Here is an 18,170-nt window from a genome sequence, read left to right as displayed (position 1 = left end):
GTGAAGCAGAAAGGCAGAGACTTCTGCGGGGACCAGATCATTAGATTCAATTTTATGGCTGATAGAGGCTGATTTCAACAGATTAGAAGTGATCAGTCTGGGTGCGGTGGCTCAAGCCTGTAATCCCAGCCCAGCACTTTCGGAGGCAAAGGTGTACAGATCACAAGGTCAGGAGTTTCAGACCAGCCTGGCTAACATGGCAAAACCCCGTCTCTACTAAAAATACAAAAATTAGCCAGGTGTGGCGGCGGGCATATGTAATCCCAGCTACTCGGGAGGCTGAGGCAGGAGAATTGCTTGAACCCAGGAGGTGGAGGCTGCAGTGAGCCAAGATCATGCCACTGCACTCCAGCCTGGGCGACAAAAGCAAGACTCCATCTTAAAACAAACAAACAAACAAACAAACAAACAGAAGTGATCAGTGGGGCCAGCACAGAAAAGTTGGCAGAATGAACTTTCACTCATTAAACCAACATGTACTGGAGATACAAATGTAAGAGGAGATTTCGAACCTCAAGAATCTTTTCCGTAACCAAATCAATACAAAGCAAGTGGAAAGTTATATCAGAGGACAAGGAAGGAGCAGCTGTTTGGGCCTAACTGGTCAGGAAAGATATAATAGCAGTGACATTTTAATCAGGCCTTGAGAACTGAGTAAAGCGAAGGTCATGGATACACATTAGTCAATGAAGAATTTTGGGCATGCTGCTGGTGTCCAATCTCCTACATGGATACAGGTAACAGAAGAACGGAGGTTGGGGCCTTTTGGCCCAGGTCAAGATTAGAGAGATACGCTGGATATTTAACAACAAATTCAAGACTTCCTGTTCACCCAACAATAGTCTGGATTTGCAGCTTAATTTGTGAATTCAACAAATATTTACTGGGTATTTTAAGTGGTAGACTTGGCCAGTGGTTTTTTTCGGCCTTAATAAAATTTACACTCAAAACATTGCAGGTGTTGTGGTCTTATTTAGGTGACGAAGACTTAAGATCCTTTCCATTCTGAGAAAAATTCTCCTCTAATTTCTAAATTCCCTGACCACTTTTTAAATTTTGCAATTAATGGTAGCAATCATAGCAGCTTTCAGAAAACTGTCCCAACTGCCTGTGGCAATACAAATTCTGTGGCAGGCTTCTGGATAACCCAAATAACAGTGACAGTTTTAAATCCCTAGGCCTACATTAAAAACAATTCTCTACCCCCCGCCACAAAGAAACACAGCTGAAGGTTGAATAGTTTTAGCAACTCTTGACTGGGAGAAAAATAAGAGGTTGGGGTGTTTAGACCACAAATTCTTCTACCACCATTTGTTTGCAGTATAAGTCAGGACAAGTTGCTTGGAAACACGGCTAAGAATTTATGAGCAATGTTAACATTGTAAACAATTAATGAGCAGATGGCACATCTTGTTCTCCTCAGTCTCCCACATTCAACACAGGACTTTTAGCATTCAAGGGGTACTCAGAAAATGTCTATTGAATAACATAATATACAAACTTAAGAGTCTGATTTTTAAAAAGTAGCATATTGCCCAAGGTTAAGTGACTTTCTTTTATTTTACAGTTTTCAAAATTAAGAATGTTTTTGCTTACTTGAAGTCTATTTGTATTCATTAGTACATTTCAACAATTTGGAAATGAAAGATGTGAAGATCATTTGATAAATAAGAAAAAATTGCATATAAGGTTAATTTTTTAAAAATGAGGTTATTTCACAGTGCTAAACTAGCTTTTAGAACTCCATAACAAAGATATACTTGACGACCAATTAATAGAAAAGTACCCTTTTATTGAGAGGTAAGACAAGTATATTTACAATATTCAATTGTTAGATAATATAATCTGACAGTGAGACTTTTTAAAGCAGCAGTATTTCAGGAATTACAATTTATAAGGGGAAAAGAAAAACATTCCAAATATGTTTCTGTTACAGAAAATACACTTAACAATGACAGAAACACTTAAGGCTATGTAGTATTAGACCTTTTCCTCCATCTCTATAAAGTACATTTTTGTTACAGACAGAAGGCTGATTTTGGAAAGAAAGAAACAATAGGATGTATAGTGCTTTCTATCAGAAGACTAGTATGTTTAAAAATAGTCTCATCAAGGGTTCTGAATAAGAAATATAAGTGTTGCCAGGCAGTCCCAAACTCACATTTGATATTAACCGCAGACTCATTTAAAACTGAAAACTGCTCCAGCCTCTCAATCTTACTAAGGACTGGGAGATTATCAAACCCTTTCAAGTCTACTAATGCTTTTGAATTAAGATTGTTGAAAAAAAGAATCTCTGTTACAGTGCAAAGAACATTTTGATAGAAATTCATGTCTACAAAGGAGTTAAATACAGATGTCCCTTACATTAGCAGATACTATTCTTGCTCTAAAAAGGTAGAATTATCAAGACATTGTAAATAATATGGGTTGAAAATATGTGTAACAGAGTTCTACAGGGCACCTTATATAAGTCAATCCTCAAAGTATGTATTTGACACTCTCCAAGTGAGGATATTACTTTTTTGAAGAACATTAGACACAACAGTAGGCTCTTATTATTCCATTAACTATTGAGGTAGGAGTCTCCATTTGTCATTACCGCATTTTCACAGACATATCATTAAGTCAAATCCAAGTACCAAAAATGTCAGTAATCCTCAAGACTAAACCATTACACTATACACCAAAGTCTTTCCTTATTTAGATGAGCAAGACTGGGAGTTCTCTGTGTATCGAGAGATTTAACTACAAATAAAATAAGCTGTAATCTATTTTTGTAGACATGTTTGTAAATAAATACCACACATTTCAATTATACTTTTATGCATTAAAAAGCTTTGCAACTGTTAAAAAAAGGAAACAGTGCAATCAGTGGTAAAACAAATAGTACTATCGCTGTTGAAATGTTTCCCTACATTTATCACTAAAGCTGTCACATCTTGTAAAACTAAAGAAAACAGCTATTTCCTACTGTCTAATAATCAGCAATGGTGGAAAAAAGAACACATTTTTTTTTTAGTGTCATGTTCTTAAGAAACTATAGCCAGTTTAATTACAGTGAAATAACTTTAGCATGTGAACTCATGTATTTTGTAATTAACTCGAGTGATCATATGAAGGATATGTCATGCTTAAAAGGAAAAAGCTGAAAATAAGGGAAAACTCAGATTAAATGAATAGCCCTTTAAAAATAGCCTAAGTTTAACCTTTTAACATGTTAATGTCTTAAAGTAAACATTATCAAAAGTTATTTTAATTTATGAAAAACAAAATAATAAGCCACTGCTAAAATTAAAAAAAAGAAAGAAAAATTACATCATGACATGGAAAAAATCCATTTGGTTTGCATCATTTAGTATCTTCAACAAGACTATTCAATGAGACAAGCCACGAAACAAACTACTTCATTCATGGTCAAGAATGCTTTTTTGTTAAATACTTACATGTAATGAATGATATAAACAGATACTTAGGAGGGCAGATTCCCAAGAAGTATGAGAATTTCTAGAGTATGTTGCTGACCAAACTTAGTCAGTTATAATTTGGGAACTAAAGGTTAGTAAAGAATGACCTTTGAATATTCCAACAAAGAATATCTAGTTCAGATTTTCACCTGGCTTTGAAATATTAAGATTCAGAAGAACCACAAAAGTTTTATTTTAACCATGTTTACAAAAAAAAAAAGTAATCCATACATCAAAAATGGGGTTTCCTTGGTTTTAATACATTAAAATGACATAATCCAATTGAATTCATGCATCACTTCCAGAGATACAGTGCAACTGGAAATATTTTTGCCATTGCAGTGGACATTTCTAAAAAGCAAATGCCTATGGATGCTCCTGAGCTTTCAAAAGAAAAAGAAAAGAAACAGGCACCACAGTTCTCTAAGGATAGCTGAGTTTCGCACATTGTGGAAAAACAATACAAATAGCCTTCAAGAGTTTCATAAGCATCGTAACATGGATTTCATCTCTCTCAGTTTGCTTGCTGACTTCTTAGTTCACTTGAGTAGAAGCCTGTTTTCATTGCTTCTTTGCTATTTTGCTGCTGGTACTTTGTAGGCTATACGTTTTGAACTCCTGTAAAGAACATTACAAGCTATTTCATGTAATTTAATTTTGTGCTGAATATTCTTCAAATGACTTTATAAATAACACAATATTTTAAATGAGTCTTCAAATTCACTTGTTGTTATACCATATTGTTGCTTTCTCCAACTTTATCTACAAACTGTAAGGAGAAGAAAAACAGATAATTAAAGAAAGTCTGGAACATTACAAAACATTATATCAATATTTAAAATGTTGATTTTAAAAACCCAGCCTTACAAGAAGAGTTGTGGAAATTTAAGGTATGACTGACAATGGCTAATCCAGTACTACTCACCATCATCTTCTGATACATAAATGTGTATAACATTTTTTTTTCTAAAAGTTGTTTTTTGCATGACATGTTATACATATGAGTTCAAGGGTGCAACATGAAAAATGCAACACAATGAATAAAGAAATTGTATAAGATGAAGATAACACTGCTAGCTTAACAAAAAATAAAAAATAAAAACATAAAAAAACTGAAATGTCAGCCATTCATGCATTAATGAACCCAATAAGATATTTCAACTGACCATTACTGTGGATCTCTTCGGGGCCTATGTAGTCTTTGAACAAACAGATTTAACTCCATTAAGTTCAATAGTTAACAACAGTTATTGACTAAAAATACTTTAAATGTGTATTCTGGACGTTGGATTGAAAGTGGTAATGACATTAAAGATAGATTTAATGATGTAAGCATAAATTTATAATTATTGAATATAAATTTTAACACACATTACTGTAAGTGGTTATTTACTTTGGCTACTACACCCCAAACATAAAGCAGTTGGGTTTGTTTGTTTTTTTTAACATTCCAGATGGTGATGTAAAGACTGATATTGTATATAACTGGTAGAGACATTAAAAGTTATATAACCCAGGTGGTTATACTACCAAATTCTAGCAATCACCTGATCATTTATTTTATTTCACAATTCACATTTTTACATAAATACTTATCATGATGAATAATGATAAGAAACATTGTCTATTGTATTGGGTGTCCATTTATGCAAATTCTTAAGAATCCTTAAATTAAGGGCACAAATAATGATTATGACTCTGTAACTAGAAGTTTCAGTACATTCAAAAGCCATTTTAGGTATAAGTAACATTCACTACTGTATGCATTTGCAGATTAATGCAAATGAAATCAGAGTATACCCCTATAAGCCTACATTCCAACGTTTTGTTATATTATCACAAACAGGTGACTGGCAACTGAAACTAAAAGTTGCTCTCGAAGAATACACGGATTTATTAGAATGTTAAGGTAAATTTAAGTGGAGAGAAAGCACAACAATCTCTCCCCAAAGGTAACTTGAAATATTTAGGTTGTCTTGGCTGTAAGGTTCTGATCCTAAAATTACCCTGGGGATGGAAATAGGATTAGGCTTATAGTGGTACTTATTTTTCCATAGGTAAGCCATTCTTTAGCTCTTTGAGAATTCAATAAATGCTATGAACTTTCTCTCTAGAAACATCTATAAAAATCTGTGAACAACTTTAGAAAGTTGATTAACTTCCCTGGAACCTAATTGGAACTTGTGGTCTTTAAAGCTACTTTATCCTACTTATTTAGGACAGAGTTGGACCTATGAAACCAATCCAAAGAAGGATATGAATACTTCTGATATGGGTCGGACCTAGAGCCAAAAGGATTGTAGCCAACTCAGCTGAATTCTAGATCATCTAGATTCTTTTAGAAATTAAGGATTTTGGTTTAGTTTTGAAACTGAGGAGGTAGGCTAAGAAACAGTCATCTAGTGTTGTCTTGAAATTGAGCAAGTTCCCTAAGGTCAACAAAATGCCATCCTTCGCTCACTTGCTTAGCAGAAAATATTTTGAGTTTCCATTATAGGCCAGATACTATGCTAGTCACTGGGGATAGAACAATGACTAAAATACAATCTGTCTCTGCCCTCAAGGACTGTAGTTTTACATGGAAGTGCCTCCCTTTCTCCTTTCCTTTCTTTTTTCTTTTTTGTTCGAGACAAAGTTTTGCTCTATTGCCCAGGCTAGAGTGCGGTGGTGTGATCATAGCTTATTGCAGCCTTGATCTCCTGGTTCAAGCAATCCTTCCACCTTGGCCTCCCAAAGTGCTGGAATTACAGGAGTGAACCACCATGCATGGCCTGAAGGCTTTTTTTTTTTTTGACAATTAAATGAGAGGTAAGGCTGCACGTAGTGGCTCACACCTATATAGCGGCTCACACAGCACTTTGGGAGGCTGAAATGGGGGATTGCTTGAGCCCAAGAGTTTGAGAACAGTCTGGGCAACATAGTGAGACCCTGTCTCTAAGAAAAACAAAAACAAAAACAAAGAAAAAAACAGAGGTAAATGCTATAACAGAGGTGTGCACAGGAATGTTATGGAAGCACACCCCGAGCCAGCCACAGGGAGTCAGGAAAGCTTTTCCTAAGGTGGCAAAAAATAAGCTGAATTCTGAATGGCCTTCTAAGACTCCACCAAAAGATGTTACTACCTTCAAGGTAGCAGTTTAGTATGAAACATTTGTTGAATGAATATTGAATAAAAGGAAGAAACTCTATTTGTTAATTTTGCAAATGTTCTCTTTAACCTTTGTCTGATTTGATTCCTTTTATTTTATCAAGATGGAAACCAAGGCACACACTGGAAAACAAATTTGACAAGCTTGTTCAAACTGTAAACAGAGCTGGCAATAGACTCTTTCCATCTGAATCCCAGTATAATACTGCTTTATTCAACTCTTTTTTTTTTTTTTGAGACAGGGTCTTACTCTGTCACCCACCCAGGCTGAAGTGCAGTGGCACAATCATGGGTCACTGCAGCCTTGTCCTCCTAGGCCCAAGCCAATCCTCCCACCTCAGTCTCTCGAGTAGCTGGGACAACAGGCGCATACCATCACACCCAGCTAATTTTTGTATTTTCGGGGGTAGAGATGGGGTTTCACCATGTTGCCCAGGCTGGTCTCGAATTCCTAGGTTCAAGCAATTCACCCACCTCAGCCTCCCAAAGTGCAGGGTGTCAGCCCCCACACCCGGCCTTATTTAACTGTCTTAATCTAGGCTACTTGGTGGAGAAAGAAAATATTTGCAGGAAATAATGGTTTCCTTTTTACATTATTGCTACTAAAATTCAAGATTATATAAAAGTTAAATAAAAAATGCCCTGAACTCTCAGAGAGAAAGGTAGCATAGCATATCAAATCTGAGTAACATTAAAAAAGAGAATATGGATCTCGAAATGGATATAGTAAAACAAAATTTCATGTTTTATAGGTTTAGCAATATTCATTTTTTGGTCTTCATGGTACTCATGATCTGTGTGAGGTAACTATATCATAATACAAAACTCATCAGTTAACCATGTTTCAATTACTCAAATTTCTAGAAGTAAAAAGCAGAATATACGTATTCTGTTGGCTTAAAATATATATTGCTAAATATATGATTACTTACTGATCTAATTCCAGGTAAATTTAGGAGGGATCCAAGGACTGGCACTCTTCTAATAAAGCCAACGACAACAGGAAAGAAGCCCCTGGGAGAGGGAAAAAAAGGTCCTTAATATTTACATTTTCTATTTTCAAAATAATTGCTAACCAAAGAAAAAGAAAGTATCCTGTTAAAATTCTGAACAATTGAGGGACTTCAAACTTAGAAATAACTACACATTTAATTAAAAATTTTGTGATTGTTGGTAAAAATGTGAGAAGTACATGAGGCCTAGCTATAATTTAGATTATGAGTTAGCTCAACTGCTGAAGATTTCTCCAACTATGAGTTGTGTGGGGTGAAACTGATCAAAAGAAAGGGGCTGTTGAGACCATATGTGTAGAACCATGAAAATAATAATAGCTATCATTTACTAAATAAGTACTAAGAGTCAAAACATTTAGTGAACACTAAGAGACTGCCTGCCAGATACTGATCCTCACAGTATGTCTCATTCTTTCTTGGTAGAAACACAAGTCTACAGAAGTTCCACAGCTTCTAACCAGTTTAAAATTAACAGTAGATCAGTTAAGCTACCTTAGTATAGGAAGAGAATGAAATAGTTTATTTTAAAAATGCAAAGAAAGTAAACTTTTCCTGGGTGTTAAAATATGTACTGTGATATTGTGAAATATATATTCGGTCTTTGACCTCATTTTCTGGCTTACAACTCCTAAAATACTTAGAGTCCCTACAAGGTGATGTCTTTTGTATACTAATGAGTGATCAATGGGTGGCAGCCCCTAGGTAGCTTCAGTATGGGGGCTGGTCACCAGAAAGACCAAGGCAAGATTAGAGGGCTGGAAATTTGAGCCCTACCTCCTAACCTCCACGAAGGGGAGAGGGGCTGAAGGTGGAGCTGATCACCAATGGCCAATAATTTAATCAATCATGCCTAGTAATGAAGCCTCCATAAAAACCCAAAAGGACAGTGTTCAGGGAGCTTCCGAATAGCTGAACACAAGGAGGTTCTCGGAGGCTGGTGGGTTGGGGAGGGTGGGGGGGATCTGCGACCCTTTCCCCTTTCCTTGCCTTACGCATCTCTTTATTTGTGTCCTTTGTAATGCCTTTATAATAAACTAGTAAACATCAGTGTTTTCTTGAGTTCTGTGAGCCTCTCTAGTAAATTAGTCAGATCCAAACAGGGGATCGTGGGAACCCCAATTTAGAGCTGGTCAGTCAGAAGCATGAATAAAACAACCTGGGGCTTGTGGCTGGCATCGCTGGGAGTAGAGGACTGTTGTGGGACTGAGCCCTCAACCTGTGTGATCTGGAGCTATCTCCATGCAGACAGTGTCAGAACTACATTGGGAGGACACTCAGCTGTTGTCTGTTGTAGACAACTAATTGTTTGATTGCTGTATGGGGAAAACCCCCCACACATTTGGTCACAGCAGTCTTCTGTGTTGATTGTGGTAAGACGAGTACAGAAAAAAAGCTGTTTTCTTCACAGAGTTAGATAGGGATTTGAAAATACTACCATGAATAGAATTCAGAAATTAAGCAATAAGATTCTGTTATGAATCCGCAGAAGTCAAAATAAAGAATTAAACAGAAAGTAGAATTTTTTAAGTTAGACAAGTATTTATGTTGATGGTATATGTGTGTGTTTCAAAGAAAATCACAATTATTTCCCAGTAGTAATGAATTCAAAAGATCACTTTTATTTTAAGTATTGTTTTAAAACATAAAAATGTGTGATTTCATATGTCATTATTTAGGATTATAAATATCTAGAAAAACAATGCCAAAGACCCTTGGCACTAAATCTCCAGCTCAGAATATCTCAGAACACAACAAAACCCAAGAACAAAAACTAGTATTTATACCACAAAGCTCTCTAAACCTAAAACCTATGTATTACTCCAAGCTTGTCAATGATACTAAGACTTCCCATTTTTTATTCATCTCAAAGATTAGCTTTGGCTTTTAACTTTCATTACTAAAATTCCTACATAATTAAGAAAGCCAATGATTTTCTTAGTTCTTAAGATGCTTAAGTTTTCTGCTGCAAGATACATCTGCTGACACAAACTCCTCTTCTCTACTCTCTTCTCTCTTAGCCACTATGAGCTTTACTCCGAGTTCTTCTCCCACCTCTTTTCCTCGTTTCTTCTAGTGTTTTCTTCTTTTTCTCTGCCCACCCTAAAATGTCAAGAGTACCCCAAGATTCCAATCTTATCACTCTATACTCTGTATTGTATTAACAGCCTCTTGACTGGCTCCCCTGACTTCAGTTTTTCTCTTTAATACCTACTTTATCCTGGTAGCAGAACAACCTCCCTAAAACATCTGCCCCGTGTATCACCTCTGGCCTAAAAATACCTGTGCCTCACTACCCCAACCTTCTCCAAACACTGCTCCCCCAGCCCAAATTTGGTTACAGGTTAAGATATACTTTTCTTAATAAGTCATCAAAGGAAGTTTGCAACCTGGCTGCAGACTTCATTTTCAGTTTCATTACCAACCATCTCCTTCAACTGATCATATGCTCCTGTTCTATAGGAGTATTCATTCTTTTCAGAACAAGCTGTGTATTTTCATGGCCCTGTCTGTTCCTTCTGTTAACTGTCATTCCCTTTCTCATTTATAGGATAAATTCTTACCCATTCTTCAAAGCCCAGTTTATCAGTTAACATTTCTTACCTCTCCCTGAATTTACTAATTATTTAATCATGCTCCTACAATATTCTGCATATACATTTATAATGGCATTATGACTATATCCTACTGGTATTTTTAGAGTCTACTTCCCATAATAGAAATGAGAGATTTTCTAAAGCAGATTTGGTACTTATTTTTATGTCTCCTGTGGGTAATACAGTGCCTGGCAGATAGAAGACAAAGGATATGCACTGTTGGAATAAATAATTAAGCCCAACCCTACTTAAAGGTATTTTCTTTTTTTTTTTTGAGACGGAGTCTCGCTCTGTTGCCCAGGCTGGAGTGCAGTGGTGTGATTGGTTCATTACAACTTCCGCCTCCCAGGTTCAAGCAATTTTCCTGCCTCAGCCTCCCGAGTGCTGGGATTATAGGCACGCACCACCACAGCTGGCTAATTTTTGTATTTTTAGTAGAGATGGGGTTTTGCCATGTTGGCCAGGCTGGTCTTGAACTCCTGACCTCAGGTGATCCACCTGCCTTGGCCTCCCAAAGTGCTGGGATTACAGGGGTGAGCCACCGCACCCAGCCAAAGTTATTTTCACATAGATAGATACACATACAATTGCTTACCTGCTAATTGGCATTTACAAAATATTACCTGATCAACATCTCCCATAGTGGTGTATTTGGTAAACAATCTTCTAATATGTATATGTGCTAAATAAATTTGGATCAAGTAGTAGTAACTACAAAGTATAAGATTCTACACACTAAAATGCTGGCTCGATCTATCTACCTACCTACCTACCTACCTACCTACCTAGCACCAACCACTATTTAGTTGATAAAAATATCAAACATAAAGATGGTGCCTTAAAATGCCAATAAAATGAACTTTATTGTGCTGACAATACAAGATAATTTATACCATTAGTTAGGCAATCATTTACATTTGATAAACATTTTTATAGTTGCTTCATCTAAAACTATAATAAAAGATTCAACTTAAATAAAGTTAAGGAAATGATCATCATCTTACTCCAAGTGATGTAAATATCTGAGTTTTTGTACTAACTATCTGACGCACTGGTTTACTGAAAGAGACAATAATATACCTTACCTGAACAAGAGAAAAAATCCATAAATTTCGAAGATCATGCCTATCAAAGGCCAACCAATAAGGACTACAAATACACCACCCAGAAAAAATCCTGTAGCTTTCATTTTATGTTTTTGGAAGAAGAATCTGAATGTTCTTTCTAAACCAATTACAAAAGCCAAGCCGGCTACAAATAAAACCTAAAAGAGAAAAAAAATACAACACGGAAAAGGTAGTTAAACACACTGCATAAATTTTAAAAGTAAAATCAAAGCTAAATATAAAAAAAGAAGCACATTTGTTTGGTTTCATGTGGGCAACTGGCCAGACAGAACTGTAATGTACAACCAAGAAGCAGAACCAAGGAGGGGGTTATGCATGTTAAAGTTGTAGTTTTGTTCCACTTGTCTCATTCCTCTTCTATCTTGATTAAATGGAGAAAAAGAGAAACAAAGAAAGATTAGACGTTACCAAGGGGCATCTGTGTCTGCAGTAGTTTTCCTAGTTTTAGCTGGATGAGGAGGGCTTAGTCAAGCAGATGAGTTGGCAAGGCATAAAGAGGAAAGCTGCCCATAAATATGTCACCCAAGGGTATTCCTCTTGGTTCTGAAATATTCATCATAGGCTACAGGAGTTTCTATGGATGGGAGAAATATTGACATGGCTAAGTTGATAGCAGAAGAAACAACGGGAAGCCAAGAAGATTCTAGTTTTATAAATTCTAGAATATCTGGTGGCAGCAGAAATAAAAATACAACCATGTGTTTTCAAATATTTTGAATGTATTCTGTGGACAAGAAATGGTGATGTATTAAGAGCTTGCTTTCCCCAGGTTTTCTTTCCAAATACTTGCCCTCTCCATTAACATTCTTTAGTGAAAACTATTTCACACAAATATAGATTAAGCCTAATGGTTAAGCTTCATATTCTAGGATAGCAATGCTATTATCATTTATTAAGACATCAATTTTGAACAATTTTGCTATCTTTTATCTTTTCCCATTTCCAATTAAAAGCCCAAATATATATATGTGTGTGTGCGTGTGTCTGTATACATATATATATATATATATATATATATATACACACACAGTGTCTTCACTGCCTTAGAAGGGTTATTATTTATTTCCGGATCATAACCTCCACATATGAATAGCATAGTATACATTCCAAATAAACAACATAGATCCCTTTCTAAGCAAGTCAACCATTAACATAGAGATATATTTTTTAAAAGGGTAAAAAAAATCTATCTTATGCAGCTGAATCAAATGCAAAGTCTCGGATGTTTAAAGTAAAAATACTTCAGTGAATGTATCAAGGCATGAGACTATCAAGTCATCTATTTTGAACTCCTATTTAGAGGCAGCCTTCATTTAATGTATTGTAAATCTCATGACAAACACTTAACAGAGTAGTTATGGAATTAGAAAACCTCATTAAGTGTTTACCTTTTATTTAAACAGAAAGCTGACAGGTTTCATTCCTGATGGAAATAGAGAATGTAACAGGAATTACTTATGAGTAATAGTGAATTATTTTCCCCAAATTTAATAGCAGGTAATAATTCATTCGTAGGTAAAATTTCCTTATAAATTTAGTTAAAATATGTATTTAAAAACTCACATTTCCAATAGCCAGTAGTGCTTTGTCAAAAAAGAGAATCATTCCAAAGAACAGGAAAAACACTCCAAATCCTGTTAATCCCATTCCAATTTCTGCAATATAAGTTATATGGTTAAGGGCAGAGAAAAATTAAACTCACATTAACATCCCTGTAAACTAAGAAAACTTTCCAGTTTTCCTTTCACAGATATACGAAAACAGGTACTCAACATTGCAGGTTAACTTCATAATGACATTTATTTAGCTCTATAACAAATTAATTATCAGCAAATTATTTCAAAATTTAAAACATGATGAAAATTTCTAATCCTTATATGGGAGATAGCATTTCTCAGACATAGCTATAATAAAAAAAGATAAATCAGGATTCTAAACCTTTGGTTTTGTATATATATAATTTGTTTTTTTCTTCCTAAGAAGCTCTCTCACATCAGACATAAATGTATAGATTTCCTTTAATTACTTATCTCCTTTCACATTCTATAATTATTATTTATATGCACGATATCTACAGTTCCTTCTTACTCTCCTTAAAATTAATTCCTTCTTTACTCCATTAGAAATGTTACGGTAGGTCAGCACAATATCCTTTAGTCAATTATACACTGCTTGTCACAATGGCAACAAGAAATATTTTGAAAATCACGGTAGCAGTCTTCTCAAAATCATATTTTCACAAGGTCAGGTGTCACTTTTAATTTCTTGATTACTTATTATGGACTTATCTACACATTTACCCAAACTACAAATCCACTTACATATTTGGTCTACAGTCCTAAAATCACCTCTCCAAAGTTTCAAAGAATCCTGTTTTACCTAATATTAATATTCTAGGTTTTTAGTGTTTCATTAAAAAACAAAGAAATGTTGATCAATTGCCAGATGCAAGGAACTGTTCCAGGTACTGAATATATAGTGGTAGACGAGGTGCAAACTTTAAAGTCTATGTTTATCTTGCATATAAAATTAATACTTTTATTGACTGTGCATTCCCTAGGTCTTATGTTTTTAATATGAAAAGTCTCAACGTCTAAGGTGACAGATGTACTCTTCTATTAATGTTATAAAGCGCAATTCACTAAGTTACCTCCTTGATCATTTTAGTTTTGATTTTAGAAAATAGTCACTAATCCATAGTTTAGCTAGAAGCACAATCTGCATACAAATGAGTCAGAGTAGAAGCCACTGTATTTTTAGAAGCACAATTTAAAATACCCTATCACTGATTTCTGATCTACTGCTTAACTTTTTGCCTCAGCTCCAAAAAGCTAAAATCTAGGTCACAGCTACTTTAAAAAATCTTAAGTCATATAAAATGTTCTGATAATTTGAAAACTTGCATTAATTTTAGCTTTTTCTACATTCCCCACCTGCTCAATTTCCTAATAACTAGTGTCTTCCATTCCAGACATCTTTTGTTCCCAAAGTTAGTCTAAAATAATTCAGGTACCTGGTCTATAAATACACCAGTAAAGCGTATTCAACACACATTCCTATGAAAATTTGAGGCTGATACTTTCATGATCAAATGCCTTAAGATAATTTACCAAATTAGCTGTTTGGATAGTGGACGTAATTTCATAGGGGAAAATATGGACAAAAGAGCGAGTAAAATTCTATTAGTAACTATTTAGTAGTTAGGATTAAACATCGGCAGCTTTGTTGGTTGAATATGACTAATTTCTATCTTTTCACAAATAACCTTGATGATTACATAAACATTGTGAGATGTTTTTAGAAAGGAAAGTATATGGAAAGACACCTACTATGTACTGAGAATTTACCACGATTTAGGCCTTATGAAGTGCTTCGCATACCTTATATAACTTAATACTTCCAGTGCTACTGGAATGCAGGTATAATTACATCTTTTCAAAGATGGAGGAAAATGAAGTTTAGAGAGTTGACTTAACTTGCCCAAAGCCACACTTCTAATGAAGCATTTGAACCAAGGTCTTCTGAATCCAAAGCTTATGTGCTTAACCATTAATGCCATAGTTCTTCCCACAGAATGTTTAGTTTTTAGGTTAAAGGTGTTTGGTTACATGAAACTCAAGGACACTGGAGTATACTGAACGTCTGGAGGGCGCGTCTTTTAGGGGATTCAAGTTTAATATTAGCTTGTTATCTAACATAGCCAAGTAGAACTATTAAAAATTAACTGCAGTGAAAAAGGACAATCTCTGAGTATGGTTTACCATGTCATGAAGTGTTTATACAAAAATTTTATAATTTCTTTAACAAAATTGTGAGGTTAAAAGTAGCACTAGTCCTATGGTTCATATGTGCAACCGTGGACCTAGAGGTATTAAGTTAACTTGTTCTTGATCACAGAAGCAGCAAAAATGTGTGTGTGGTATGGAGGCAGGTACAACAGTCTGTGGAGTCAGCATTCAACCAGTCTTCTCACTCCACAGACAACCGTCCTACAGCTACAACATGGGAACCAAAATATTCCACTACTTTATCCAGTACAGTCCAGTGGAAGACATTGCCCAAAACATCTTTGCCACAACTGGCACTGGCAATGACATTGCCAAGTAGCTCCTGATCCACACCGGTCAAAAGTCTCAAATTGGCCTCATGCCTTTTTCTCACCTCCAGGATCCCCCTTTTCCCTATCCTTATGCATTCATAAGCCCTCTGGCTATCAAAAGCCCTGCACAGAGCTGCCTTCTTTCCATCAGAAGTAAAACTTATCTTCCTTCACTCCTCCCACGTTTAAAAAACTACCCACAAGTTTAAAAAAATATAAAAACAATTTAATAAAACGAATCTGTCTAACATAAGGAGCATACTGCGGAAATTTTTTAAGGAAAGACATGCATTACCTAATGGTAAACACTGTTAGCATTTTGATATCTTATTCACAATTTTTTAAAAGCAGCATTGTCTTTCTTACTATGCCCTTTGAAAAACAGAAGTCAAGAAAGAATTCAATTGAACATTAACTGTACTGGAGAACGCAATTATCACACTAGACTTTTAGACAACGTGATGAAATGAAGATTCAGAGGCAGCATGCCCCTCCTCCGTCCCTCTGAATAAGTCTTGCCTTTTTTTGGGGCCGGGTGGGAAGGCGATGAGGAAAGTCCTAGAATCCCTTAAAATAATCATGAATTTCCATTTATTCTACTCTGATCGGTGCTTGGTCACTCTCTCTAAAAACCAAAATCCCAGAATAATCCTGACAAATCACTTGAATGATGGCCAATCCCTGCAGTTAAACACACTCACACACAAACACAATTTGAAATCCAAAATGCATTTGGTTCACTAATCGTTTTATGTTCCAATCCGCTGTTTCACCTAAAACATGTGACAAGTGAACAGCAAAGAGAAAAGTTTCATTGCTCTCACAAAATTTAATGAAGTGAGGAGAATGCTTCTCAGGGAGAATGCCCACAGTCCAACTCCACCCTCTTGTTTTTGCAAGGATGTAAAGCAGGCACTCATTACTATATTATGTCTTCAAAAATATAATTTCTATGCACAGGTTATTCTCAGATCTTAAATAAAGTTTATATCAAGTCTTCTTAGGTGATAGTGGGGTACAGTGCAAAAGGTTTCTGAGCCAGCACACCTGGGATCAAGTTTTGTTTCTGTCACTTTTTTTTATGACCATGCACTGAATTTCTTTTGTGCCTCATTTAACTTATGAAAGGGGCATGCTTCTGTTTGCCTTACAGGGGTCTTGTAAGAATAATGCATAACGATTCACATGAAAGCACATGGTAAACTGAAACAAAATACCTTTATGTAATTGCCAGTAATTATTATTACACCAGATTCCTACCCGCTTAAGACTACATTTTTATTTTCTTTGATCAGAATAGGCCAGGTCAATGGACCAAAGTGGGCGGCAACGTTGGGGCAGGTGGCCCCAAGGAGCAGCCGCAGTCCAGCCTCAGGAGGGAAGACAGTCTGACTGGGGGGTGGCAGTGTGTGTAGGAGGCCTTAGAAGCTCTGTGAAGTTGGTCTGCCATGACTTGAATCTACACATGAAGACTCCACTTTAAAATAGGGCATTTTAAATAAACTTCTATTTTTTACTTCAATACACTGTTTAAGTCTTAAAATCTTGAAAATCTCAGTTAACTGGAATGAAATGAAAGGCGTGGCAGATAAAGCAAAGTGAGACAAAAAGGGACTCTTACGACCATCAAAAGATGAGGCATAGAGCTTGGGCAGACATAAATACAAAAATTATTAATATTAACAAAAAGCAGTAGGAAAGTGGAAATATTATAATGAGAGAAAAGGAAACCGATATCAATGCTAGCTTTAGAGATGAAATAGGCCTGGAGAACTCTGTGGCAGGCAGAGAGTGATGCTAAAATAACAAAACAAGCCACAAAGCACAATATACAATACCAACGAAATACATCCTTTAATGGAACACAAAGTGGCTTTTCTGTACTGCTTGAAACTTTAGCAGGTAGAAAAGTGAGAATGTTTCAAGAGATTTCTAAAAGGTTGCTTACAGTACTGGCAAAAAGCGAATATTCAAAATGCCACATTTAAGCGTAAGCACATTTTCAAAAAGAGCCTACTGTAGGTGACATTTAAAATACCGCCTCCCAAATAACCAGCCAGCCAGGGACTTGTAGAGGACCCGAAGTGTGTCATGCGCATAAACGATCCCGAGAGTGGGCCGTGGGCACCACGCAAACTTTCTCTTGTGGCGAGCCCCCAGAACAAAGCGCCTATCTCACTGGGGATGAGGAGATCATCGCGACCCTGGAATGAGACAGACTCGGCTAAAGCTCCCCTCCCCAGCTACGGCGTCCCACCCTGCCCCACAGACTCTTCTCCCAGGTCAGGTCCGCCACTGCAAGTCTAGCCCCGGCATCCCCAAGGCAGCCCCTTAGGGTCCCAGCAGCCCTAGCTCTGTCTCGCAGGCCGCCGCCCCCAACCCGGAGCTTCATTCATTGACCCTGTGGAGGGGCAAGACCCAGCCAGGTGATGGGTGTGCACGGCTCGAGGCGGGGACCCCGGAGCAGGTGCTTACTCTGCGTGTCCGTTAAGGAGATCATGGCTGCAGTGTTGGGGACAGCGGCGAGAGCACCTCGGAAAGCCCAGGGTGGGAAGCTGAGTCGGGAGAAATGAAGCCGGGAGAGAGCCGCCACGTCTTCCGGAAACACGCAGCCACCCTCACTGCCGCTTTAAGACCGCTTCCTATTGGCGAAACCTGCTTCCAATCTCAACCAATAAATCGTAATGTTGTTCGGTGACGCTCATGGTGACCACACCCCTTG

General features: G+C 36.6%; 1 protein-coding gene across 2 annotated transcripts; it reads right to left on the bottom strand.

Annotated features, from left to right (window-relative positions):
* Nucleotides 1–1,771: 1,771 nt before the first annotated feature.
* GOLT1B (golgi transport 1B) lies at nt 1,772–18,090 on the bottom strand. 2 transcript variants are annotated; one of them, XM_050747649.1, is made up of 6 exons: nt 17,924–18,073; nt 12,913–13,004; nt 11,308–11,486; nt 7,548–7,629; nt 4,634–4,666; nt 1,772–4,236 (listed from the first exon to the last, which is right to left on the bottom strand). In XM_050747649.1, exons 1-5 carry the CDS (start codon nt 17,946–17,948, stop codon nt 4,658–4,660), a joined length of 387 nt encoding a protein of 128 aa, XP_050603606.1. In that variant the 5' UTR covers nt 17,949–18,073; the 3' UTR covers nt 1,772–4,236; nt 4,634–4,657. The 2 variants fall into 2 exon arrangements, with proteins under 2 accessions (XP_050603606.1, XP_050603605.1); XM_050747648.1 differs by lacking the exon at nt 4,634–4,666 and having other exon boundaries at nt 17,924–18,090.
* Between the last annotated feature and the right edge of the window lie 80 nt (nt 18,091–18,170).

Source organism: Macaca thibetana, chromosome 11 (assembly GCF_024542745.1).
Source record: "Macaca thibetana thibetana isolate TM-01 chromosome 11, ASM2454274v1, whole genome shotgun sequence".
Taxonomy (NCBI): domain Eukaryota; kingdom Metazoa; phylum Chordata; class Mammalia; order Primates; family Cercopithecidae; genus Macaca; species Macaca thibetana.
The sequence above is the reverse complement of the archived record's forward strand: the minus strand, read 5'-3'. Positions and strand labels throughout refer to the sequence as shown.

What these genes read in the sequence shown, in the direction of transcription:
- GOLT1B (XM_050747648.1), bottom strand. Translation starts at nt 17,948, where the DNA reads ATGATCTCCTTAACGGACACGCAGA. An exon ending in CACTACTGGCTATTGGAAAT is followed by an intron (nt 11,487 to 12,912) that starts GTGAGTTTTTAA and finishes TTTCTCTTTTAG; the next exon opens with GTTTTATTTGTAGCCGGCTT. An exon ending in GGATTTTTTCTCTTGTTCAG is followed by an intron (nt 7,630 to 11,307) that starts GTAAGGTATATT and finishes TCCCTCTCCCAG; the next exon opens with GGGCTTCTTTCCTGTTGTCG.